We start from the raw sequence: 27,690 nt of genomic DNA, 5'->3' as shown, positions 1-27,690 counted from the left end.
TCTCCCCTGGCCCCGCCTCTGCTCCTCCCTTCTCCCCTGGCCCCGCCTCCGCTCCTCCCTTCGCCCCCGGCCCCGCCCCTTTGCCCCCAGCCCCGCCCCTTCGCCCCCGGCCTCGCCTGCTCAACTTCCTTCTCCCCCGGCCCTGCCTCCGCTCCTCCCTTCTCCTCCCCTCGGCTTGCTTGCTTCTCTGCAGCTTTGCTCCCTTCTGCAGCTCTTGGCTTCTTTCTACATTGTCGCGATATGCAAATTAGCCGCCATCTTTGTTTGGATAATTTGCATATTCGTCCTGATTGGTTGGTGGGCGTGGCTTGGGCGTAGCAAAGGTGCGGTCAATTTGCATATTTGTCTATTATTAGATTAGATAATCATCTCTGATAAACTGTCTCCAAATCGGTCCCAGTGGAGCTAGACTTGCAAAAGTCTCTCTCACAAATTATTTCTTTGATTTGTCCTTCTCCTCAAGATGCCAGCTCATTTGTCTTCTTTCCCTTAATTTTAACCCCTTAAACTATCTTCTTTGCTTATTCAAATCTGACAAAATCTACAACACATTCTCCTGCCCTACTAAATCTACTAGGGCCCTCAGATTCTACTCTCACATAACAGCCAACTGACATGCTCATTTAAAAAATACTTTTCCTTCTGTTGTTCAGATGAGATACTTGCTATTTATTCTCTAAGGTCACTAACTCTTCCCTTTGTCATCTTCATTCTTCTTGTGAGTCCATTTGCTATTTTATTTTTTGGTTTTAATTTTCCATTTGGTTCTTCTTTACATTTTTGACATTTTGATACTTTCTACCTTTCAATTTATTTTAAGAGGGTCTTTCTTAATTCTCAAAGCATAGTTTTAGGAGCTGCTTTGTCTCTGTCTGATGATTCTAACCCTGAATCATGTAGGGGCTGGAACTTCCTGATTGTCTTTCCCCTTGTGAGTTGAGATTTTCTTGGTTCTTCTTATATGACACATAATTTTGGGTCACATCCTGAACATTTTCAGTGTCTTGTTTAAATTCTAAGACTACTTATTTCGATTTGTTTATTTCAGCAGACAGTCAATCTGCTTAGGTTCCAGCCACAGATTCCAATAAGCCTTCTTTGGGCTCCGATTCCATGTCAGCTGCTCTGTTTTCAAAGGCTTTTCAGTGCTAGTCACTTCCATCCCACATGTGTGCGGTCCAGGGGCCAGCACAGGACCTGGGTGCGAGTCTCCCTGTAGCATGATTGCCCCAGCCTTTAGGATGCTCTCTAGATTCGTGCATGCTCAGTTTGAAAGTGAGCACAGGAGTTTATGTAAACAGCTTTATGGAATCATTGTCTTGATTTCCTTCCCCTCTGTGATCTACCTGACACATTAAGACCCTAAAGCCCCACTCTTGGACTCCTCAATCCTGCCAGGTGATTCCCATGACTATGTCTGCATCTGGGGCCAAGTGGTGGGAGGACAGAGAGGAAACGCAATGAGGCGTCTGCCCATTTTTTGGTACCACAGCCCCTCCGGTGAGAATGGAGGGATCTCCTCCATCAGAGTTCCAGACTTCTGTTTGGTGGCTGCAGCTTGTCACTGATTCCCCGGGGGCGCCAACCTGGTGGTACTTTGAATTCTGGTCTCCTTCCTGAAGCCGCCTGCTACCGATCGCTCTCTGGGTTCTCATTTGCTGCTCCATCTACACTAATAAAAGACTAAGATGCAAATTGACCGTATCTTTGCAACACCCACCAGTCAATCAGGAATGAGTATGCAAATTAACTGTACAAAGATGGTGGGTTAATTTGCATATGCAGGCGCTGAGCAGCTGGGGGTGGGGCGGGACGCAGGCGGTCCACACCGCCCCAGCTGCTCTGGGCCTCTGGGCAGCATGGGAAGGCGGAAAGGTGGCTCTGGGCAGGAGCGAAAGGTGGCTCTGGCCAGAGCGAAGGTGGTGCTGGCAGCCAGGATAAGGAAGGCCCATTCTTGCATGAATCTTCGTGCATCGAGCCTCTAGTGTGTTTATAGTTGTCTTCCATAGGAGAGACAGGATGGAGTGTGATTATTCCACTTTGCCCAGAACTGGAATGTGTCCAACTCATTGACTGTGTGTACAGTCAGGGCTGAAAAGTTACATCCATAATATTTGCTTTATTTCCCTTTCTCATCGTCAGGCAGACTCAGTCTCTGTCCTTCACCCAGCTCACGAGCCGATTGTATTTGTACTGTACTTCATCCCCCATCAAACCTCAGACATTTGTGCCCCTGTGAACCTGCTGAGCAACCGGTTCTCAAACACCGCGTCTCTCCATGGCCTTTCCTGCCTTGAGAGCACTGCAGATCTGCCCACACCCAGTTCATAGGACAGCAGTTCCACAGCCCGAGCCTGGTGATGCCTGGCAGTACTTTTGCTCATATGATCACACATCCTAAACGGTGTGATCTTAAGCCATTTTCATTAGACCAAGAACAAGAAAGGACAGGCTGTTACTAGTATTAGCTAGTAGTGATTCAATGAGTGTAATAGGACAAGAAAAACCCCCCACTAAGTGTCAATACTAGAAGATTGTTCTTTTGTGATGAATATAATTGCATTTCTAGAAAACTCAAGAAACTATATCAAGAAGAAGACCATTAAAATTAAAAAGAGAATTTGGTAAGATAACTAGGTGCAAGGAAAAAAATAAATATTTTAATACATATTTATTGATTACAGAGAGGAGGGGAGAGGAAGAGAGAGAAACATCAATGATGAGAGAGAATCATTGATCGGCTGCCTCCTGCATGCCCTTCCCTGGGGATCAAGCCCGCAACCCAGACATATGCCCTGATCAGGAATTGAACTGTGACTTCCTGGTTCATAGGTGGGTGTTTAACCACTGAGCAACACTGGCTGAGCAGGAAAACATTTTTAAAAAATAGATTTTTTTTCTATCTCAGGAAATAGAAAAATATTCCATTCACAAAAGCAGCAAAAATTATAATACACTTAGGAAGAAATCCTACTCCCAGGACTCTATTCCAAGGACTGGCAAATTGGGGCTGGCAGGCCATTCTGTCCTGCGGTCTGTTTTGTATGGCTTTGGACTGTGAGCTAAGAATGGTTTTTACATTTTTATAGGGTTGTAAAAGAAGAAGAAGAATATGCAACTAAGACCATTTAAAGCCCACAAAGCCTAAAATATTTACTATCTGGTCCTTTAGAGAAAGAGTTTCCATAGAAGTAAAAGCACCAGTATATAAAAATATATGTGCATGGGTGTTTATTGCAGCATGTTTTATATGGCAGAAAAATGGAAATAAAGTAAATACCATCAACTAGAAAATAATAGAAAATATTGTGATAAAACCATTCTGTAGACTATCATGGACACAAAATCCTGGATGCAGTGTAAAGCAGATGTATGTGTGTGTGTGTGTGTGTGTGTGTGTGTGTGTATATATATATATATATATATATATATATATATATATATATATAATGATTATTTTCATCTCTCTCTCATTTTTAAAACAAGCCACTCAATCTCCCATATAAGTATGTGAATGTTAATATAATTATATCGACATGGAGAAAGAATTTTTGAATGCTAGATTAAGGGGCATGAACATTTTTGTTTGGCGATGAGGAAACCTCAGAGGTTTCTGAGTGGGAGTGCGGGGATATTAATCTTTTTAATGTAATCCTTACTACTTATTACCCAGAATTCTAGTGTAAAGGTGGCCAACTTCCTATTGGCAGACTGCTGCCAAATGCGCTTTTCCCCTCCCCACCAACCCCTTCTGTTCGGTGGATTTCTCTTATTTGGACTCGACATTCTTGGATTCTTCTGTAGCATTTGAAGAGCTTTGTGGCTTTGGCAGCACCTTAGTCAAAGCTGACTCTGAACTCACTCCTCTGAAACCCACCCTCTCCTTCCAGGGCAATAGCAGGAAGGCATGGCCGCCACTGTCTTCTTGAGCCCACCTACAGCGTCACCACCACACCCTGGTTAGCGGCTGTTAGGGCAGAGGCATCCCCGATTCAGCTCTGCCCCCGAGGATACGGCATCTGGCCTCGTAGGTTCGGACCCCTTTTTGCATGTGCTGTCACCTCTGTTCTGGGAGTTAAAGGTTTTGTTTTGGTTATTTCATTGGGGGGTGAGGTGAAACTAAATTCTCATGATTCCTCTTCATGACACCCCCCCCCCCATTTTTATAGGAATACATTGTTTCTTAACCTTAAATATTAACCTGGTCTTGCTTTAGATGATTGGTGCAGACAATTAATAAACTTTACATCTTTGATGTTCCTTGTCTGTTAAATTAGGCACATCACCCATTTCTGTAGTCGTTCCGTAATTATTTGCTTTTGTCTTCCAACAGAAGGGAGTACCCTCAAGGACCCAGTATTTGCTAATGAGTTGCTGGATACTACATCCCAATGATTTATTAGGAGGTTTTCTAGACTTCAAAATCATCTCAACATGTGTTAATAAGTTATTTTGCAAAACACAATCAAAATTTAAAAATATTCAGGCATCATTAAAGATGTCTTCAATAAAGATTAAATAAATGAAATCAGTCTTTACCTCATTACAAAGCTCACATTTTCAGCAGTAAAATCATGAGGCTTGTGGTCTGGTAGCAGGTTTAAGCATCTGTATGCAGGAGTCACTCATTCATGGAATGGCTATAGGACAGCTGACCTGGAATCACCATGCCCAGTCCTGACCCACATATGTTGTAGTGAGACCTGCACATGTGACCGAGGCTTCCTTGGATATTTTCCTTGGGGCAGAGTTATGGTGAGGCATGACTCCTAATAACAATTGCAAAACCAAAGAGCAGACAATCCAATCTTATGCAAGGCAACTTTTAAAGATTAGAGAAAAGCAGCTTCCTAGGATTCTTCTAAACACCTTGAGAGAAAATTAAAACAAGTGACCGACTGGGAGACAACACCTGCTACACATCCTAAGACCAAGGCCAATATCCAGAGGAACTCCTCCAAATCATAAGAGAAAGTCAACCACCCAATGGACAAAGGCTGCGAGACACTCAGTCCCACCAGCTGTCAGGGAAATGCAAAATGAGACAATAATGAAGTACTATTTTTTTTTTAACTCTCCAACTGGCAAAACCTAAAATGACTAATATTATTATGTATGAGCAAGGATGCAGGGGAACAGGTGCTGTCACACACTGATGGGAATACACATTAATGAAACGTTTGGGAAGGAAACTCGGGAGTGAGCAGAAAAATTAAAAATATACATCCACTGTCATTCTCCCCAGTTCTACTTCTAGGCATCTATCTCAAAGAAACACTCATTTGTAGACAAAAAAAAATGCTTGCCTTGTTTGTGATAGAAAAAAAAATTGGGGAGAAATGAAATGTCTGTTACAAGAGAGTAATTAAACAAATCATGGTTTATTCATACTTAAAAATAGCCCCACTAAAATTGGTGAGTGATAGACCCATAATCACTGTTAAAGGAAAAAAGCAAAGTGCAGAATAACTTGTACATTATGGTCCCATTTATGTAATAAACAAGGCGTCTTTGTACACGTCTGCTGCCTGTCTACCATCTATGTAAGTATGTATGTATGTATGTATGCATGCATGCATCTATCATCCATAGGTCAATCATCTATCTGTCCACCTACAAAAGCACAGAAGGGGTGGAAGGACATGCACTGAATTGTGGGGAGTGGTTACTCCCCTCTAGAGAGCGGCCATGGTTGGTCCTGGGAGAGAGGAGATGAAGAGGGGCTCTTACATTTTGATATGCATATAAGGTAGCCTTTGAACATTCTACAGAGGTATACACACATGAATCACTTGAACAATTAACAAGAGACAAAAACTAACCCTCCACTGACTCCATCACTTTCTAAACTCCAGACCAGGGGAGACCCTAGGAAGATAGGTTTGCCCTTCCTGGACTGACTTAGCCCTTGCCCACCTCCCAGTCAGCTCTCTGCCTCCTTCCTTTGTCATCTCCCTGGGAGTAAAGGTGGGAAAAGGCTTCCTACACTGGCTCCCATCCCTTCTTTTTATCATCAGCTTGAACTCAGTGAGGCCATGTGAGTTTCCCGGGTACAACAGGGGCCCAATACCTCCTTCTGAGCTGGGCAGTGGGTTTTCCTGCCACCTGAGGGCACTGACCTGGGACCCCATCAGAAACTGGGCTCCAGTTGTGGCTCCATCCCTTAGGAGCTCAGTATTATTGGGCTTGTTTACTAACTCTTCCAGGCCTCAGTTTCTTCAAGTTTCATCAGAAACTCTACCAAAGTTGGCCATTATTCTCATTATGGTGGGAACTCGACCTCTTGGACACTTCAGGCCCAAAATCTCCCGTGGACACGTGATGGCTGACCTCGAGCTCTTCTGTTTACTCCCAGTCCTTGCAGGCCACCCCAGCTCTGTCCAAGCACTGACTGCAGACTTCAGGGGCCTCTGTAGCACTCCTGCCTCGGGCCACCCTTTCAGCCTCGCTTGGGAAGCTGCCCAGATTCCCGCTCTTATTATTCTCCCCACCCAAGCTGCCTGCGCTGGGCTTTTGCCCATGAGATGCCTGATGAACGATGCAGCCTGGATGTGCTTGGAGCATCCTGCCCTTTCAATGCTGCCCAAGAGCAGGCAGACTCCTCGGGAAGGGAGCACAGGGGCCTGTGGGGGGACACATGTGTCTGCCCGAGGTTTCGGTCTCCCCTCTGAGGTCCATGCTTTAGCTCATTGGCCGTGGAGCTGCGCAGTGTACCTTTAGGCTCGCTGAAGGAAGCGGTGGTGCAGACTGTGCCTTAGAGGGGGCTGGTCCGCGGGGTCATGCTACTCTAGTACATGAAGCCAACACCAAGCCAAGGCCACCCCCACCCTGAGCAGAATGGCCACGTGGGGAGAGATACTCCCACCCAGCGTGCTCTGGGTTTGAATGCTCTGGGCGGTCGGTTTTCAGCAAGGGACACATCTGTGTTCTCAGGGTGGTCAGCAGTAGACACAGCAAAGCCTCTGGTGTTTTCAGCATCAACGACAGAGCCCCCACTCCCTCTTCTACCTCATCTGCGGTTACTCATTCCCCTTTTTAATCAACGTACAATGATGAAATAACTTGTTCTCCTTAGAAATGAATCAACGTGATATGAACTATCTTTCCCTTCTGAGCCTGGAGGGACCCCCACTCAGACACAGGCCTGCCTCTCCCAGCCATGAGCTGCCTGCTTGCCATACAAGTTGGCGCTTTTCGGCAGGTTATTCTGGTATCTGATGAGAATAGCCCTGGCAAGTTATTTCTGAAATACCGGAGTGAAACTTGCCACGGATGTACATTACTCTGGCGATGAGATTAGAAAGCATCAACTGCCTCCCGGGAACCTGCAACGACTCTCCCAGGAGGGAAAGGCGTTTTATTTTAAGGCATTTCATTAAACGAAATAGGTGTTGGGAAAATTGGTTCTTTGAAAGAGATTCAACTTAGAACCTCAGGTTATGCCACATTCCTCAATAAATTCCAAATAAGTCCCGTGTGAAAAATAGAATAATAAAAAGAAAACCATAAGAAAAATTAGGAAAGCATTAAATAGATAGGAGGCTATGAACAACCCATCATTTATTATTGTTACAATAATAAGTACAAAAGCAATGGAGAAAGTCATAAGAGAAAATGTCAATGGATTTGACAATATCAAAAATAATAAAATAGAACACTGCCTATTAGAAGGCACTTTACAAAGACTAGTGGGTGAAACAGAGGGGCAATGGCCAGGTGCTTCCTTGAGACCCTGGGAATAAAGAAACTGATGTCACCTTATGAGAGCTGAACCAACAAAAACCTTCGCACAGCTCTCCAGGAGATAAAACCAAGAGGATACACGATGGCCGCCATTGGGCCCGCCCTCCCCATCTGCTTTAAGAAACAGAAACCCCTCCTGTCGCACTCTCTGCTGCCACTTTCCGAAACACAAGGCCTCTCTTCCTCCCGGGCCACAGCGTCTGGGCCAGAGGCTGGTTCCTGACCAAAACAGCACATCCTTAGGCAGCTGTTGTCTTTAAGGTCTAAAAAAGATCAGTTGGGTCAGTCAGGTTCTCTTTCTCATAACACGGAGCTAAGAAATAACTAGCTTGATAGCCTTGGGACAGAACGTTTGAAGGTGCTTTGAGGTTCCAATCGGGTCAGAGCAGGCCCTGAGCAAGCGCGGTCTGTGCTCAGCAGGGCTGGCAGGCTGCAGAGCAGACACGTGCTGAGGTAGCGAGAGGCCCTGAGGGAGGCGTGGGTGAGTGTTGGGCTCTGGAGCCACCCTGGTTCCTGATGCCCCCCTCCCCCCCTGCCAGGTGCTGGCTCTGGCTCCCATTCCAGCTTGGAGGGGGTCTCCGATCTTCTTATTATTGTATCTTGATGAGGTTATCACCATCAGCACACATGCATCCTGGGTCTGAGCTGGCTCACTGGGTCTCTATTTCTAATAATCAGAAGATTACCAAACTAAAAGTAATTGTTTCTGTCACCCAAAACACTATCAACATGACGTGGTTCATTTTGAGGGGAAATATGTATAGTTTAGTACATAGAAGCCTAATGTAAGTGTCATTTTGTCTTTTCTAGAGAAACGTGTATTGTGCAGGGAGGGGCTGGTTTGCCTGAAAGCTGACTATGATTGCTGTAGGTGTTTGCAGCAGTGGGCGGTGGGCGCCTGGTGGGCTTTCGCCGTGACCTTGGGAATCCAGCTCTCAAAACCCTTTACTTCTCTTTTTGATTCCCGTTGTGCTTGGACATGCCTACTTACTAACCTTCCAATGACTAATCCATCTTGTTCCCTGGGAGAAGATGCCCTGGATGGAGGCAGTGTAAGAGTTCCTGTCCATTAACGAGCCTCCCCCATGGTCTGTTTAAAAATTACCTCTCTGGTTTATAGTGAGTTGATTGACATGCATCAGTCTTTCTGAATCCAGCCAGCCAAGGCCAGATTCCGGATCGTGGTTCATTCATTAAGTTAGGACCACCCTGTCGGGACTCTTGGGAGGCAGCCATCCATCTTTTCGTGCTGGCATTCCAACCAAATGTTCTTCCTTGTTGTATACATGACAATTATTAGTGTTACCCATTGTCAGTTAATATACTCTACAGCCTCAGCTTGCTCAAATCATTTTTTTTTTTTGCTTGATCCCAAGATGACAGCAATGCATTCAATCAATTTCATGAAGACATCAGTCATACTGGCATGGCTGCCATTCAGATAACCACATGTCTTGGAATTTCAACTTTCCGAATTGTTACAGAAGGGACCTTAAAAAACAGCTTTGCTCTTTTCATCTCCAGATGCCCTGAGTCAGCTCTCCTGCTTTTAAAGGTCCTTAGAATCTCTCTCCATTTAATTACGCTTTATTTGGGCAAAATGTCTTTTTACATGAGCAACTATCTTTTCAATACGATTGAAACTTATTTCTTCCTTTTTAAGTCTCTGTAAAGATGAATTGCAAGTTATTGGTTCCTCCGTGTGACGTAATCAACAGCCGGTTCTCCCACAGCGATGCTTCTTTAACAGGGACCAGCTCCTGATGACCGGTGGCAACGGCGCGAGTGGAAATGGTCCCTCCACGTCCCTTTCCTTGGTCCAGTGTGGCCAGGGCTCTTTCTCGGGAGAGAGACTCTTCCTTCCTGTGCGGCACCGCTCCCCTCTGTGTGGCTGTTCGTGTCTCCATCACTCAGCGCCTCAAACCTTCCTATGCCCTCTTCTGTCTCGATAGCCTCACGTTGGATGAACAAATCTGCTATTTTATACAGTGTTTCTTTATGTATTAGGAAGTTAACCTGTTATTAATTTACATCATGACTTTTATTAGACTGTAGTTGGTTTGTTAGAGTTCCAGGTATGAAGTTTCATGGGTGTTGAGTGGTCTTCCCAATCGTAATTTTCCTGCAATCCCTGTTCTTGTTAGCATGGAGTTTTGCCTTTATTCCACTCCAGCAGGCGTGCCTGTGCTGAAAACCAGTTTTAAGTTCCCCATTCACAGCTTTCTTTCCCCCCCAGAACAAATCACTCTGTTATCTAACTGAAATCTCCTTTACAGATTTCTCGTTTCAGGCATCAGGTAAGTTTCTGAAAGGTCTATAGTGAACATGGTGGCTTTCTGCCCAGCTTTTTTTTTTTTTCCTTTGGAGAAAGATACCTCTTGGATTCCTTAAAAATCTTGTTCCGTTTATGTGCAGGTGGGCTAAGTCATGGCTGAGGAGTGGGCACAAGCTCTAGGCCCAGTCAGGTGGAGGTTTCCTTCCCCTGGGTGCAGGGATGGCTTCAGAGATGGTCACATGGTCAAAGGCATGCCAATCACTCCTCCCTGGAGGGTCTTCTGCCAGCATTGTTGGGGAAAATCCCTTTTACTAGAATTTTGAATTCTACAGACCTTGCTACTTAGTGCTTCCGGGGCCACCTTGCCACTATCTGCAGAGAGGCTAGCAGAAAACAGAGTCACGCAGAACTGAGAGATGGAAGAAGGAGCAAGAGAAGGGGATGGGAGGGGAGGGCTCAGGGAGAAGGTGGGAAGAAGAGGGAGAAGAAGGAGAAGCCTACCTTTGAAGCCAACAGTACTCCTTGGACTTTCTGGTTACATGAGTCAATCAATTTCCTTTCATGCTTATAGCCAACCATCCCACCCAATACAAATTGAGCCCAAATTAATGGCATTTTTGGTAAGTATAATTTAAAAAATCAAACTAAATGCTCTAATACACAACCAGAGCTTAAAATAAACACGTGGTGAATTGCTTAAAAATGCAAAAATCTACTTGGTAACTTTTAAATTATCACTTCTGCTGCTTTTCTCTGAATTGTCTCCCTTCTGTAGATTTACGAGGAGACACAATGTAGGCCCAGGGCTGCTGGGCAGAGGGGATGGGGGTGTCTTGACTTTTGCATTTCCTCTTGTTGAGATACAATAGTTTTCACTTTACAGTAACAGTTTTGTTTTGTGGCCCCTGGTGACATCTATGCCTGCCCTTCATCAGCCTTTCTCTAGTCCTTACCTGTGGTGGTTTTGGTACTTAAGCATAAGTACTTCTTTACACCTACTCCTATCAAACCTCATCTAGGTTTACATTAGAATTCTCCCAGGTTTTCTGAAGCACCAGTGAACCCACTCAGTTGCAACTGTATACAACCTGAAAATACAACTCTTCCATTTCCCAAACCATTGAAAACGATAGTTGAAACCCATGTGGGTCACAGGACCCTACAGGCTGCTGGGAGCCCACAGCACTTCTCTCTGCAAACTAGAAAAGAGTGCCCTTAGGTGCCCTCAGGGGAGAGCGACCCTGGGCCCGTGCACCTGGAATGGGGAGCGGGGCAGGCTGGGTCTCAGACCCCTCTCACCACCACAACTGAGCCCACGAACCACGTTACAAAGACCCCTTTAATCTTCCTGGGCTGTGTGTGCATGGGCTTGGGTCTAGTATGAGCCAGTTGGGCAGATCCTGCAGGATGAAGGCAAATTAAACTCAGAAGAAAATGTCAAAGTTAAATGAACCTGATTTGTGGAGATGATTTACTGTATTTAAAAGTTTTGGAATTGGGCAGAAATTAATTTTAATTCTAGCTTGGCCACTTGGCAGGTCACCTCACTGAAACACCATTTTTTAAAAATCTGCAAAATAACAATCCTACCTAATAAGAGAGTAATATGCAAATTGACCGTACCTTCGCTACACCCACAAGTCACACCCACTAGCCAATCAGAGCGAGTATGCAAATAAACCCAAACAAGATGGCTACAGCCACAGAGAGCAGGAGGGAGGCTTGGGTTTCCCAGGCAACAGAGGAAGCCAAGCTTTCCACCTGCCCTTGCTGGCCTAAGCCTCCACTTAAGGCTACAAAGTTTCAATTATAGAAGGTAAGGAGGCTAGGGTTGAAGGAGGAAGCCAAGCTTCTGCAGCCCTGGCCGGCCTAAGCCTCCATTCCAGGCTACAAAGTTTCAATTATAGAAGGTAAATAAACCCTAAACAGAAATGGCTGCTGCTTCGGAGTGAGCAGAAGGCTTGTCTCTGCTCCAGGCTACAAAGTTTCAATTGTAGAAGGTAAATAAATTCTAGATACCAGGGCCTCCACTTGGGTTGCCAGGGGGCATGGCTGGCCTGCAAACCACTACAGGCCCCTCGCTCAGGCTGCCCCATGCCCCAAGGGAACCCCCACCCTGATCCGGGACACCCTTCAGGGCAAACCAGCTGACCCCCACCCATGCACCAGGCCTCTATCCTATCTAATAAAATAGTAATATGCAGATTGACCATCACTCCAGCACACAATATGGCTGCCCCCATGTGGTCAAAGATCCTGCCCTCATGTGGACACAAGATGGCCAGCAGGGGAGGGCAGTTGGGAGGCACCAGGCCTGCAAGAGAGGGCAGTTGGAGGCGATCAACCCTGCAGGGGAGGGCAGTTAGGGGTGACCAGGCCGGCAGAGGAGGGAAGTTGGGGGCAAACAGGCTGGCAGGGGAGCAGTTAGGCATCAATCAGGCTGGCAGTGGAGTGGTTAGGGGGTGATCAGGCTGGCAGGCAGAAGTGGTTAGGGGCAATCAGGAAGGCAGGCAGGCGAGCAGTTGGGAGCCAGTAGTCCTGGATTGTGAGAGGGATGTCTGACTGCCCAATTAGGCCCGATCAGCAGTCAGACATCCCTCGAGGGGTCCCAGATTGGAGAGGGTGCAGGCTGGGCTGAGGGACAGCACCCCCCCTCTGTGCACGAATTTCATGCACCGGGCTTCTAGTAATACCATATTTCATAGACTCTAGATGGCATCAGCTATAAGATAGGATCATCTTCATTGCAGAGGTTTTTTATAATGTAAACATTTAAAATCAGAACATGAAAAAGTAGCCAAGTGGGGTGTATCCTGATTTGAGGTGTTGCGACTGTAGGACTATAGGACATAAGGTGATGCCCCATATAGGTAATGGCTCTCTCTGGGAGGATTATGTGACATAACGCATGTTGAGTTCTTGCCACAGTTCAGAGTCAGTGCTCAATGAGTGATGGAGGCTGTTGTTGATGTGGTTGTTATTTGGACCTGGAGACAAATAGTAACAAAAGAATACACTTGATTCAGGTCTTCACAATCTCGCAACATGCCCAGGCTGCTGTCTTGCCCGGCTCTGGGAGAAGACACTAGAAGCCGATGTGCACCGGCAGGTCTAGAAGTAAACCTCGGAGGAATATTAAAGTATAAAAATTCACAAAACTGAAAAACAGTCCTCTTTATTCTGAGAATGGAGACCCAGATCCGATTTTCCCAAATCCCAAATGTACGGGAGAAACCTTTTTTAAAGGAGTATTGTTTCAAAGGTGGGTTGGGATCCTTCTCTGAATTTGGAGCAGGAGAAAGAACACGTTCCGAATGCCTTCTTAGCCTTCCCAGTGTTGGTCGTTTCCTTGGCCTCTCACTGACAGTTTCTTCTAGGACATTTCCTGCGATTTTGGAACTGGCCATTGATTGGCTCCCTAGTGAAAACCCTTCTGTGCAGCATCCTGTGACGTCAGTTCTCATTTAGGCCTGGACGGTCTATGGAGGACGGAGACGTGCCAAGAGGTGTCAGTCAAAGCCTTTCACCTGCCTCCAAGGCAGCTGGTTCCTGGACTGGATCGGGAGTGGGCCTCAGGCCAGGGAGCAGCCATTCATTGTCCTTTATTGCCAAAGACAGTGCAGCCAGGGGGAGAACGCTGATGTAGAAACACCGACGCCAGAATCCCAGCGAGTGAAAAATGGCCTGGTTTGTGCCGCCACCTCCGAAGCAGTCTCTTTCTTTCCCCACAGACTGGGCTTGACAGCATTTTTAGAGATATGACAAATGGAACCAGGGTGTATATGAACATGGTCAAAAACACAGCCCACAGGATGAAAAGCTCCTGTGTACGGAGCCGGTAAGCAAACCCAAGGGAAATGACTCTCCAATGGACACAAATATTCTATGACTTTTTTATTCTTCCGTTTCCGATCTAAACTTGTTTCAGCATCAGGATTGATCTAAATAATGTACAGAGAGGGCCAAAAAAAAAGGAGCTTGTGGCAAGAGCTTATCTACCTAGTTTGGGGTAGCTTGGTTTAAGAAAAACAAATAATGTGGAAGTGTCAGGGAATTTTGAGAATGAAACGCAAGTGGCAGCTCCAGATCACAATGTCAGAGAAAAGCCAAATGGCCTGAGAAGACGGGGCCACCTGACCTTACCCAGGTGGGCTGGCTGACCTGCCGTTCGCACACACAGCTCTCATTTCCTCTCCGCAGGTCACTTGCAAGTGCGTGCCACAGGGGCGGGGTGTGGCATGGCACAGTCTGGAGCGAAGCCGAATCGTCATTTTGCGCATGTAATGGTACATGGTGAGGGCTCCCACCTCCTCACCCTGGGAGTCACTAAAGGACTCACTGGGGACTGCACTTAATTTCACTTGATTTAATTTCTCCCTAGTAAGAAATTAAAGATGTATGACTCAGGAACATCATACATCTCCCGAAAGCAATTTCCCTCAAGGTTACTTTGGACGTTTTAAATATGTGTGTGAATTCCTCCTTATGCCTTCTCACTCTTAACCTTGTGTCTGAGATGCAGTGGTGGTGGGCTGCTCCCTGTGGCCAAGCACCAGGAGGGGCTTGTGCAGTTCTGGGCTTGAGTCGCAGTGATCCACTCACCTGGCCCTCCGCGGATCATGAGCACATTTGAAATGAAGTGATAGTGATGATGACTTGATTGGCACCACTGAACCAGCTACTTTCTCTTAGCGGTGAATCTCAACATTGTTAGTCTCCAGAGAAAACAAAGGTTTGCTCACCCAGGGCTTCTGCTGGCATATTTGCAATCACAGATTCCTCTGTGGGAGGTCTCCCCGCCCCAACCTGTGCAGCCTCAGGCAGCCCCGGCTTGCTTAATCCCAAGAACGTGGCGAACGGGATCCATTTACATACGTTATTGCACCAAAATGATGGAGAATTTATAATTGTGACAACCCAAGGTACCGAGAGTACAAAGCTAAGTACATTGACACATAGGCCATGGGTACCTTCCGTCATAATCTATGTCATTACTGTTGGAACAGTTTTATTTGGGGTTAGAGAGTTAGATATATTTTAAGAGCAAAACCTTATACTACTTTGTGTGGAGAAGCAATTTATAAAAGGTCTTTCCTCCTTGTCTCCTGGAATGAAAACAGACCATTGGGTCCTTTGAGTCACATGATGCTGACAAGTCCTGGGATCCATGGAAGCCTGCTCCCCTGCCCCGCCCTCCCGGCCATCAGCCAGGTGGGTCAGCTGCCCTGCTGCCGGCCTGGCTGCTCCTCAGGCGTCTGCTTTCCTGCCCAATCAGCTTCCTTATTGCTTTGGGTCACTGACCCCTTCGAGAACCAGATAAACTATTACCTCCAGAATAATGCATACTCCTAACCCCCCATTTTTTTTCATGCAATTTCAGGGGCTTGAGGTCCAGGCCAAGGAAGGAACTTTAAATAGGGTTTTAAGAGAAACTAACTGTACTAAAGGTTACCAAAATTTTAAAACTTTTTTTTGATGCAGAGATATCTATGTGCTTTTATATAAATGCATTAAATAACCAGCTCGAATGCCAAGTCTAATAAAGACTATAATTGAGACATACTGATGAGTATAAAGGACATTTTACCATGTCGGCCAACTGTGCTGTGAAATGGAAATGTCTGTGATTGCCACTAGTGGCAGGTGCTGCTAGTGCTACTGTGGTCTGCTGCCTACATTCATCACTGAGGTAGTGCTAAACCGCAGGCAGAGGTTAGCAAAAATGAAGGTGCGTTCCCCCCCCCCCCCCCCCCCCCCCGCCCCCCGTCCAAGACCCTGGCCTTTAGGTTAAGAATCTCTGAGGCTCTAGCGATTCTCCGCCTGGAGCTGGGCCTGGCTTCCTTAGCTCTTCCCATTCAGGCCCAGGAGGAGGACATAGGCCTCCCCTTTCCTCAACTGAAACAACCCGAGGCTATCATGATTTTCAGTATTCTGTAGCAAAAGCCAAAAGGGCCATTCAGAGTGGCTTTTGTCCCTCCGAAGGAGGAAGGTGGGGACAATGGGACTCAGGGAGTCCTCTGTGAACTGGTTGGTAACTGCTGCCTTACCTCCCACGGGGATCCCCTCTGTGAAGCTGCCCCGCCTGGGAGATGGATCTCCGTGTGTCTTCTCCGTGTGTCTTCTAGCTTGGAATGAAAGACACATTCTCCTCTTGCTGTCACAAAGGTCTGTGACATGCTTTTGTTGAATTTGCCTCTGGCTTTAACCTCGTCTTTCCCGAGATGCACGCCTAAGCGGGGGAGCCCTGCTCAGCAGCCTGCATCCTGGGAAGGCACACTGGCTCAGTATTGCTTCTCATCTTTCCCCTGGCTCACTGGTTGGTGCTGAAAAACGAGCACCCACACCCAAAATGCTAAGAGTAAGCTTTGGAGGTGTGACGGCGTTTCCCAGCACCTGAAAACACCAACTGTCACCGCAATCCTGTGGTGAGGGCCAGCAGTGCTGTTGCTGAAAACCACCAGGGAAAAGGTCACTTTCTCACTGGGATGCTAGAGCTCAGGCCTGCATGGGGGGCAGAGGGGGTGTGTGAAAAGCTCAAGTTCCAGATAAAAGGAATTGCTTTTCCTGATGGACTAGGGGAGGAGGAGAGACTTGCAAGGAAAGGCACTCTGCCACGCCTTGACCTGACTGCCACCAGGAAAATGGTCCGTGAGAGAGGCTCACAGAAGATCGTCTGCTTACCGATTTTACTTCTCGCTTCATTTATATTTTCTCCCAGGGCCTTTGCTTCAGAAAATCTGGAGGGAAAAAAAAAGAAATCAGAATTTAACTTTTTCCTCTTCATCTTAAATTATGATTTAAAAATAATAGATTTCTGAGAGATCTCTAAAATATTATATATAATACTTTATTAAAAGACATAAAAGAAAATCTAAATAAATGAAATATACTAGGTTTAAAATAGAGATAAATTTTGTATTTATCACTGGTGTTGTGAATTTTTACTCCTCTACCCAGCATAGAATTTTCATTCTCATATTCACTAATTTATGACTTTCAATTTCTAGTGTTTATGATGCAAGGGTACCAGAATAAAGCATGACTGTAAGCTTTCTGTACTATGTATGCTCTGCAGTGGTTCTCAACCTTTCTAATGCCCTGACCCTTTAATACAGTTCCTCATGTTATGGTGACCCCCAACCATAAAATTATTTTCGTTGCTACTTCATAACTGTAATTTTGCTACTGTTAATGAATAGTAATGTAAATATCTGTGCTTTCCGATGGTCTTAGGCTCTACAGCAGCGGTTCTCAACCTGTGGGTCGCGACGCACAGGTTGAGAACCACTAGCAGGGTCGCCTAAGACCATCGGAAAACTCTCCCCTGCTAAAACAGCGAATAGAGTAGATTGAACAGAGGCCATATAGCCTGCAGAGCTGAGAATATTTATTATCTGACCCTTGACAGGAGAAGTTTTCTGACTCCTGTTATAGATGATGTTAAATCACATTTTGAAAATTTAAAAACAAGAAAAAAAATCTCTAATAATCCCCCACCTAGAAATAAGCACATTTTGAGATCTTTCCAGTCTTTTTTCTAGCCAGTATTTTATAGAGTTAAGACTATGTTGTACACATGGTTCTGTGCTTTGATTTTTTTCAATTAGCACTATAGCATGCCTTTCCCCATGTCTTTAGAAACGTCTCTGTTGTCTTTGATGGCTGTCTACTAGTCCACCAGGTGATTGTGCTGATGTTTGCTTAATGATTCCCTGTCGCCCAACAAATACTTATGAGACCCCCAGGGAGAGCTGGAGAGGTGGTGGAGGAAGGATAAGGCCTATATGAGAAACTTGCAGCCCAGGACCTTACGAAATGTTAGTTGCTTTCTCATCTTCTCCTTTCTGCCATGAAATTTAAGAGGCAACTGAAAGTCTATGAAACAATACCTAATACCTTGTGCTACTGTGGGCAACACTGGCCCTGACCTTAGAGGACCAGGGAGGGGCCTGTCCATCAGGAAAGCTCATGTATAAGGCAGGACTGACCTGGGTTTAATGGGTGCATAGGAGCTTTAAGAAACTTTTTATTATGGAAATTTCCAAATATGCAGAAAATAGAATAACAGAATGAACACTCACATACCCAGCAACATAGGCCATTAATTGTCAACATTTGGCCAGTTTGATTTTAATTATTTCCTTTCTCCCCATTCTCTCCTCACCTCTCAAATTTTTCTGCATCCCAGTAAGACCCACATTATTTCACACATAGCTGCTTAGTTGCAAGGTTTTTGTTAGAGGAAGTAGGGTGAGGAGAGCATTTCAGGCAGAGGAACAACATAAACGAAGGCCAGAGTGCTCTGTGCTTGATGAAAAGAAGTGTGAATTATGTCACTGCTATTTTCCGCGTCTGTCTCCTTGGCCTGCGACTGCAGACGGGAATTTCCAGGGAAGGGGACAACATTTTCCCTTCATGTTAGGTTTCTTGGGACTCCACCCCTAGCTCCCTCACCGAGGGTATTCAGGCTCATCATAGACTATGCACGTCCTCTCTTGAGCGAGGGCCTGTCGCCTCCAGGAGAGGAGTGCAGTTCCTTCCGATGCCATTCAGATTGGATTTCATTCAACAAACATTCATGTGGCATGTAGGTCACTGTGCTGGGCTCCGTGGGCTCGCACTGGCTGTGTCTGCCGGGCAGCATCATCTCTGGTTTGGTCCAGGCCATTCAGAGGTGAGGACTGTCTTCATGCTTTAGTTTCTGCCAAGTGGGGGGACTAGGACTGAACCATGGCCACCCTGTCCACGTCCAGTACCTAGGCTTTCATAGGATTTCACAGTCCTTCGTTGCTCAATGAAAGATGCCTTGTCCTGCCAGTTCTGTGGAGTCTGGAAGCACAGAACAGTGAAAATGCAAGTGCAAGGCTGAGGAGCTGCTGGAATTCATGTCAGTGCTGGAGGGCAGCAGGTGGAGACACAACAGCAGGAGCCTGCAGGGAGAACAGGCCACCAACGTGGCACTGCTCACAGAAGCCTGACGGGCCTGGGTGAGGCCCCCCACACCGCACCACCACCTTGGCAGTGTCCAGACTGTCCGGGGGGCACAGCAAAGGGGGGCGTTTAGTGCGGTGGTCCACGCTCTCCAAAGAGCCGCCCAGGACTGGCAGACACAGTGTTGGGTGGGGGCGCCTTGAGCAGTCCCAGCGCCAGGCTCAGAAGGGTTTGGTTTACCCACTGCAGAGGTGCGGGCTGAGGGCTGTCCGTCCTCATGAGACCGTTTCCCTTTACTCCGCAGCTGTCACCGCTCCAGGCCACCCCGCCCACCTGTGTTGCTGATCCCTGGTTGTCAAGACAAACTCTTTCCTAAGGAAGCCCAGCCCTGGGGGAGAAGAGGGAGAGTGTGAAGGGGACTGGGAGATGAGCAGGGAAAGGAGGCAAACTGAAGAGCTGAGAAGAGGGTGGCTCCGTCTGCCACATCCTTGTTCCTCCTGGCCCGCCCTGCCCCTTCAAGCCCCCAGCCCGTCCCCTTCCTCCTGCCCGGAGCTGAATTCCGCTCATCCAGACTGTGCTAGGAGGAGCCCTCCACTGCCAACCTTCTAACAGACACACATTCCCATTAGTGACGTGCTCAGGGAGCCAACCTGCGACCAAGGTGGGGAACCTGTGCTGACCTTCCCCAGGGCATGTGCACCCAGACCATAGATATCCCAAGCTGCTGCTCACTGCTGAGGAGGCGTGGCCCCTTTGGGAGGTGTGGCCCCAGGGTGAGAGCAGCTAAAGAGGCCACACCTGGCTCTGCTCCAGGGCAATGAGAAGCACAGTTTCCTGAAGAGGCCGGGACTGCCCACTCTTTCCGTGAGAGGTGAACACTGACACGTCTCTGTGTGTATATAATGTCTATTGGTTTATGATTAACATGCTATTTATTGATAAGAAGCACATTACACCAAAGTCTACTTACAAATACACAGTTTATTGATGATATGCAACATTGTTGGGTTAGAGTGGGCAGGTGGGGTAATGAGTGCCAATTGCCCTGGATTCTGAACACACCCTGTTGCTGCCTGGGGCAAATGAAAGCGTAGCCTTGGTGCCGAAGTTTGCTGTGTACCAATCCATGTGTCTCTCTCACATCGGTGTTTCTCAGTCTCTCCCTCTCCCTTCCACTCTCTCTGGATTCCATCTCTTGGATGATTCTTTTTGAAGCTCCCATTCGATTTCAACCATCACTTGTCCTGTGGAATACTAAGTGATGCACGAGTTGATCTTGCTGGTGTTGCACGTTGTTGGAGGATTTGCAGGAACTGAAGTATTTTTTATTAGAATTTGAGGTGGGGATGTTTCAGTCCAAATACACCCATCAGCGGTGAGGGATGAAAATGCCCATCTGTGTGAGGACTTTTAGACCAAATTGGTCCCTGGAAGTGAACTTCATGATCTTGCCATACCATTCCGGAACGGCTCCTTGGTGATTGACATTTTCCAGTGTTGGTCTTGTGCTTGTCTGCTCAATACTGTTTGCTATTCTGTATCATTCGTTGTAGGCAACTGGATTAGTTGTTTGTATTTTGCTTTCGCTTGTCGTCATTATGTTGTCTGAACTAGCACCAGTAACAGGTGCTCCGTTTTTTTCCAAAAATCCTAACTCCAGCTTGAGGACATGTTGCTTCGTCTCCAATACGAGAAGCCATTGCAATGCCTGGTTGCATTTTGCGTGCTCTTCCGTTGACAAGTACTTTGTTTGCAGATGTCCATCCAACTGACGCGCTGTTGCTGGCAGCTGTTTCATGCATGACCTGCTGTCGCATGCAAGGACCAGGCGGCCAAGTGCGGTATTGTGATGTTAGGTCGCCTTTGTTGCATTTTTAAAAACCAACTTGCTTACATTTCTGAATGAATAGCTGAATGTAATGTTGTTGTTTACAGCATTACATTCAGCTATTCATTCGGAAACGTGCCATTCCACTGCTCATATGCACACAACCAGAGCATTGACAGATTGATGAATCCTCTAATAGATCAATATCCATGGGCACTTGCTGCAACTGCTCAAAACAGTGTAAACAAGCTGGTTTTTAACAACGCAACAAAGGCGACCTAGCATCACAATACTGCACTTGGCCGCCTGGTCCTTGCATGCGACAGCAGGTCATGCATGAAACAGCTGCCAGCAACAGCGCGTCAGTTGGATGGACATCTGCAAACAAAGTACTTGTCAACGGAAGAGCACGCAAAATGCAACCAGGCATTGCAATGGCTTCTCGTATTGGAGACGAAGCAACATGTCCTCAAGCTGGAGTTAGGATTTTTGGTAAAAACGGAGCACCTGCTACTGGTGCTAGTTCAGACAACATGCAGACCTGCCGGTTGCATTTTCTCCGTTAAGATATCCATGCTGTGGAACCATGAATACACCTGCTGGAAATGGAGGCAGTGTTCCTTCGTGTGCATTCCCCGCTGTGGTACGGTAGCTGATAGTCCGAGTCCGCAAACACGTGGATTGTGCTTGTGAGATTATTAGCGATAGTCATTGTGTTGTCATGTGTCATGACTTGAATGTGGAAAAGCTAAAGTCAAGCCTTTTTGGTCCCCAGTTGTTATTGATGAGATGTTGCCAGTCTTGAGGGGCAAAGTGGCCGTGGAACCGATGGAAGTCCAGGTATCCCCACAGGTGCTGAATCCGTAGTACTGGGTGTCGTTGTTTCCAGTCGCTCCAGAGTTGTTGATTTCCTTGTGCAGGTGGTTGTCGTAGGTTGGCAGGACCCAGGTACCGGTAGATTTTGTGATGACTCTGTCACCCACCCACATGGAATCGCAATGCCAATTTCCCAAGGAAGCGCCCACTCCATCGGAACCCTGCATATTGTCGCCCATTGGGCTGCCAGCACCTGCAGCCATTGTACTAGATGCCAAATTTGAGGACACTACTGATCATCCACTCGTATTTGTTTGCTGGGATTGAGTTCTGATCCCAGAGTCTTGGCTGTCTGCTCTGTTGTTGCTGTTTTCAAAGATAGAGTCTTCATCTAACAGTGGCAGAGAATGGATCTAAAGTCTTGGTCTTTTGTGTCCTTTTGTCAGCGTTTTCACTGGTGCCATCTTGACTGGCTTTTCTATCAGAGCAAAGGGTTCGGTAACCCGTTTTTTGGCCTGGAATACAGCTTTTCCAAGGTTTCCACCTAGCGATGTTGTCGTCTGCGAGCTTCTTCTGAAACTCAGCGCCTGTGTGGCTGTATGTTAGACGTGGATTATCACAGCTGTTAAGGAGTTGATTATATGCCTTGTCATGCTCTTTGGCAACCATGTCTGCTCTATTAACCAGCTCTCCTTTACCTAGACCATTAAGTGGTCCAAGATATTTGTATCCAGGAACAACAGGCCCTCTGGTGTTTTCTTGTTTTTGTTGATTAGCTTTTGGCTTTGGAGGTCCTGCCTCAAGATGAAAAAAAACTCAGCAAGTGCATGGCCAGCCTTTTCCAACCAATCTGGAGGATAAGCAACAAAAGACATGACTACTTGACTCATCAAAGTCAACATTAAGCCCATCACATGCAGTGCAAGCAAATGGAGTATCCCACTGCAATTTATGAATCTGGCTAAGTTTTGTAGACAGTTTTTGAGTAAATCCACAATCTGATATAACTTTGGGAAAATACTGTTCACAATCTGATACACCATGAGTGAAACAAATATCCAATTTTTGATTCATTCTTTCCCAATTTTTACATGGAAACATCATTTGTGTCAAATTCAAATGTTGAGAACATTTAGAAACATACCGAGAGGAGAAATCCAACACTTCTGGCTCCCCTGATGTCTCAATCTCAAATGAAGTTTGAACGCGTTTTGACAGGCTTATATTCTCTGCAGAGGGGGCGGATCTTTTCTTAGCCTCCACCCTTTTAACATTAAACTCACGCGTGACATCACACTCATTGGCCTTTGCCCAGGCAAAGAACTCTTTGATCTCTGTTTTTGTGGTCTTCCCAAAGTCATAATCGAGTTGGCAGACAAGTTCAAATTTGAATATTTGATCTTCCAATGGCTGTTGATGTTCAAATGTTATTGAATTTCCATCCATGACAGCACACATGTTAGTATTTGAAGTCACAATCACTGGTGTCAGATCAGTCTGTTGAGAGGACTTGCACTTTTGGTCAACACAAACAGGACTTCCAACGAGAATGACCTTTGCAGACTCGACAACCTTGGCAGTCATTTTTTCTTCTTCCCACCAGATGACCATCTTGTTGATGCAATCATTGAATGGAAAGTTTTCATTGGTTCAGTTAACACATCCATAAAACGGAGCAGCATGCGAGATGGCTTCTGCAATGTTTGTCTTTCCGGTCATTGTAGTAGGACCAAACAGCCAGATAGTGTTTCTTTTCCCAAACTTTTTTTTTTTATATCAGCCATACAGCACACTTCCAGCATATGCAGGATCGTATCCATTTAGTTCAAACATTTTGTATATCCGATTGGTCTTAATGTCATTTGACAGTTCATTACCAGCCAAATAATCACTGGCTGTTTTTGTCAGACTCATGATCTTACATGCATTCTCCAGTGCAGATTTAATCTGGCTCCTGGATATTCCAGTTGCATTGTAGCTCAGGTAAGATTCCTGGCTCTCTTGTTGTATCCATTGTTTTTCTGAGGTGATACTGAACCAGCCACAGAACAAGTCCCATATATTTTGACGTTGCTTTGCTCCTGTAGAAAGAAAGGATCAGATTCAGCTTTGTCTGGGTCAGTATGTTGAGAATCTGAAGACTTGACTTGATTGTTGATGATCGGGAGAACAGTTAGTCATTTGTGTTCCTGCAAATTAAGAACAGCACCTTTATACTCTTCGATGGTAGTCCACGCCCATTTGAAACTCTGACTGGGTCTTTGGAAGAAGACATGTGGGAAAGTATTGTTGTCTCAAATACGACTGGCTCCGTTAAACTGGTCTTAGTAATTGCCATCCAGTCTGGAATTTGAGGCTCAATTGTCTGATAAAGCTGTCTTATCAACTTACTGTGAATTTGACTCAGGTAGTGTCCAACAAGAATACTCTTCATATCATTCGTTTCAATTAGCATTACGTAGATGAAAAACTTTAGTTCCTTTTTCAAATTGTACAAAATAGAGCGGTTCAGATTTGACAGTCTTCTTCCACTCATTAACAAATTCCTGCTGAATTTTACCTGCAATCATTAGCTGTGGTTGCTCAATTTGATCCAAGTCCATATCAGAATCTGACAGCAGTTTCCATTCTCGGTTCATAATCCAATCCACAAATTTGTCATGTATTCCAGGAAGGTGAGAGTCCAAATCACTTGGAATGCAGATAATAACCTCATAAAGTGAGGCCACGGCTCAAGTGTCCATGAGCATGTGATTACGAGTGTCAGCACGGTGGTGTTTATATACTTGCATATTGACGTCATATTCTCGTTCTCACGGTGACTCTCGCGAGATGTGGGTGGACTTTGGTCAGTGTTCACATCTCACATAGAGAGGGGGAAATCCCGGCCTCTGAGTCAGGCTGGCTCACTCACTCGGTGGCTGGCACCACAGAGGAGCCAATGTTCAAGGCCACTCAGCTTCCACGGGCCTCTGTGGTCATGCTCCCTGTCATGTCAGCTGGGGCAGTTTCTTTAGGTCAGTGGGACAAATATGTCATTTGAAGGCAAGGGGCTCCTATGACATTTTCCCTAGTCTTTTTGTCTAGAGTGATGAACTTAACAGATTGATTATTTATAGAGTGAATATTTAATTTCTTCCCCATCAGAGAGGAAGAGAGAAGACTGGGTGGGTATCTATGTCATTGCCTTCTCTATAGACTTGTCTCTGACACAGTACCTCAGCTGCCTCTGCTATGTTGCAATGAGGATGAACCTTTCATTTCCTTTACACGTTTTAAATACCAATATTCTTCTCTTTCATCTCATTTCTGCCTCAGATGGCTGCCTTCTCTTGTCTCCCGTTAAGAAGTCCCGACCCTGGCTCTCAGAAGCCCGTTGCTGTATTCTCCTACTTCTAGAGAGACACAGCATGGCCCAGCAGTTTTCTGGACTGCTAAGGTCTCCCAGAGTCAATTTCAAATTGTCATTCCCGGGCAAAAGAGTGCTTCTGAGTATCATGTTTGAGGCCAGCACTGTTTTAAAAACTGCAGGGAGGCCGAGAAGAGTCTAATCTGCTCTCTGCTCTCAGAGTTTATCATTCTAGTTCAGGAGACAGGTGTAAATATAAAAAGCAGGTGGAAAAACAATAAAGTTAAAAATGAAGTCTAATGGGAACCAGGGAACTCCTATGTGTCATGGCTGTTATTTCCAGATGATGCCATGAGATTTGTTGTGTTTAGGTTCTGTGTCTGAAGGATCCAGCTGAGTAAAGGGGCACTTTTCTTGGATTAGTTCACAGTAGCAAGGACTTCTTTCCTGCTGTAGTTAATCTCCTCGTTTATTTCTTCTTTTGTTATTTGCTGGTGCTCTGTGAGTGAGGGATTCCGTTTGTATGAAAGATCTGCCACAGAAGAGTTGGCTATGTGGTGCCTGGGCACTGGTGCTTGCTGGCATAGGTTCCAGCCTCTCCTCACATCCTACACTGTGAGGATGAATGAGTCATCTCAAAATGCAGTGATTTTCAATTGCAATTGTCTTTAAAAATCGGCCTAAGAACTGGCTCACATGCTCTGATTCAGCGAGGCAAACCTCCTACTAACGTGCCGACATCTTGTTTCTCTTGTCCCAGGCAGGCTTTCCCCAGACTGGAGGCCAGAGCTGGGAGAGGTTAGAAACCCCCTGTGAAGGCAGCAAACGATGCAGGTAAAAAGGGGAAGAGAACCCTTCTATCAAGTAACACAGATGTGTGTTCCATCAATCGTCCCCTCCTGCAACTCTAAAGCAACTCTTACACTCCTGAGAACTGAGGGAATCACAAGGGATCCCTATATTTGGGCTTAGAACTAATTACCATGGGGTAGAGAGGCTGAGCTGGCCCAAGGCATGGTGTGGGGGCTATTAGTCCTGAGTCCCTCTTTAGTGGACTTGGCCAACATGGTGTCACAACACCAGAACCATTGAAGGACAGTTACTTGATATGAGAAGTAGGAATAAACAGGCAAGCCAGGCCACTAGGTCCTGGCTGCTGAGGACTATTAGAAAGGAGAGACTAGGCAGTCTGTCGAGTCAGGAAACAGTGATTTAATAGCATCCTGAGAAACAGGTGCATGTCTGTGTTGTGAGGTCTGGCCCGTCCTCCCAGAAACGTTCCACACGATGCTCCTGCCACTAGAGGGAATGGGAGCACTGTGTGGAATGGAGGGGATCAGGCCAGTTCCTAAAGTGAGGGTGGCATGGAGGCCACCCCTATTAGCACCTGTGGGCCTTGTTTTGATGTCTGCTGTGGGAACACTGGTTCACAGCTCTGTGTTTTCATAAACAAACATTTTCTCTTAGTCCCCTGCCTTCAGGAGTTATGAGCATGTCATATCTAACAATTGAATAGGCTCCATAATGCAAACAAAAGCTCCCATCCTGAGAAAGGGGTAGGTCCGAGGTTAAACTCCCCAGTACCAAATATTCCTTTAATGATTGTTATTACAGTAACATTAAGCAGATGTAACATTTAAAAAAAAATGTGGGCAGGTCTCCCAACTTTTCATTTGACTTGAAAAGACTGATTTACTGCTGGGAAAACCTCTTTTCAGAGGGAAGCTTTGCATGAGTTTCATTGATTCCCTTGCCCGATGGCCTCAGGGACGATGGGGCCACCAGCATCACCAGCCCATCCTGCGTGACTTAGATGTGTTTCAATCCAAAGCACATTTGTCACCCGGGTTGTGAGAACTCTACTGAGCTGGAGGTTAGTGAGCTCTGCATTAGGAGGCTTCCAAAGACCACCACATCCTTATCTCTGCCACCCCCACCCCAACTCACCCCCCACTGTACTCAAACTCAAGGGTACAAATCAGGACCAGGAAATATGCCAATTCTAGAATCAGAAAGATGACGTAGCATGTTCTTCCCCAGCCAGTGCTTCTTAAGCTTGAGTGTGCGAGAGAATCACTTGGAACTGGTTTAGCCTGTGAAGTGTTGAGATCCAGCTCAGAGGCTCCTGCTCTCAGGGTCTCTGGACACTGTCTCGGCAGTGGCTTTCAAACCTGGTGGCCTGCTAGAGCCTTTAAGCAAATGGATGTTGGGGCTCTATCTGAGTGAGAATAGGTGTGGAGGCCGGCCAAGGCCTTGGTCGCTTTTACAAGCTCCGTGGCCACTTTGATATGGAGCCAGGGGAATGAGGAACTGGCAGGAGCTATGACGTCTCAGGCAGGGACACAGCTAAGGGCTCTTTGGAAGTCGTTATTGGATAAAGTAGCAGTCGTCTAGCTTGACATGCTTATCTTCAGACAAACAAGGTATCCTGCTTCAACACGGCCACTGACTGCTAAAAATCCGTGGCCCACGGCATGGAGAAGGACGGGGACTCCTGGATTCAGGTGCCAAAGTTCGTGTGGCCGGGCGTATGTCCATTTTTGGAGGGAGAGGGCTGTCAGACTTCACTAGCTTCACTTCCTTTCCCCAACACTCATTATTTTATTCATTCATTCATTTATTCATTCATGTCCCAGAGTCTTGGTCCTGTTCTGCTCCCCGACTGGGGTAACTGTTCTTATGGTTAAAGTACGCTAAAATGTATCTTTTCATTTGACTATTTTTGTTTGTTTTGCATGCACATATTTA

At 46.2% G+C, this 27,690-nt stretch overlaps 1 protein-coding gene across 1 annotated transcript in view; it reads right to left on the bottom strand.

The window, feature by feature from the left end:
- The window catches only part of KIF6 (kinesin family member 6), a gene marked incomplete at its 3' end in the record, with an annotated part of 382,214 nt that overhangs the window by 59,573 nt on the left and 294,951 nt on the right, over positions 1-27,690 (bottom strand). The window contains exon 15 of the mRNA XM_079781145.1: positions 16,700-16,755. Coding sequence (XP_079637271.1) covers positions 16,700-16,755 — 56 coding nt within the window. The remainder of the gene's footprint in view (positions 1-16,699; positions 16,756-27,690) is intronic.

This window comes from Cnephaeus nilssonii (genome assembly GCF_951640355.1).
Source record: "Cnephaeus nilssonii genome assembly, chromosome: 9".
Lineage (NCBI taxonomy): Eukaryota > Metazoa > Chordata > Mammalia > Chiroptera > Vespertilionidae > Cnephaeus > Cnephaeus nilssonii.
Note: the sequence above shows the minus strand (reverse complement) of the source record. Positions and strands in the feature narration are given on the sequence as shown.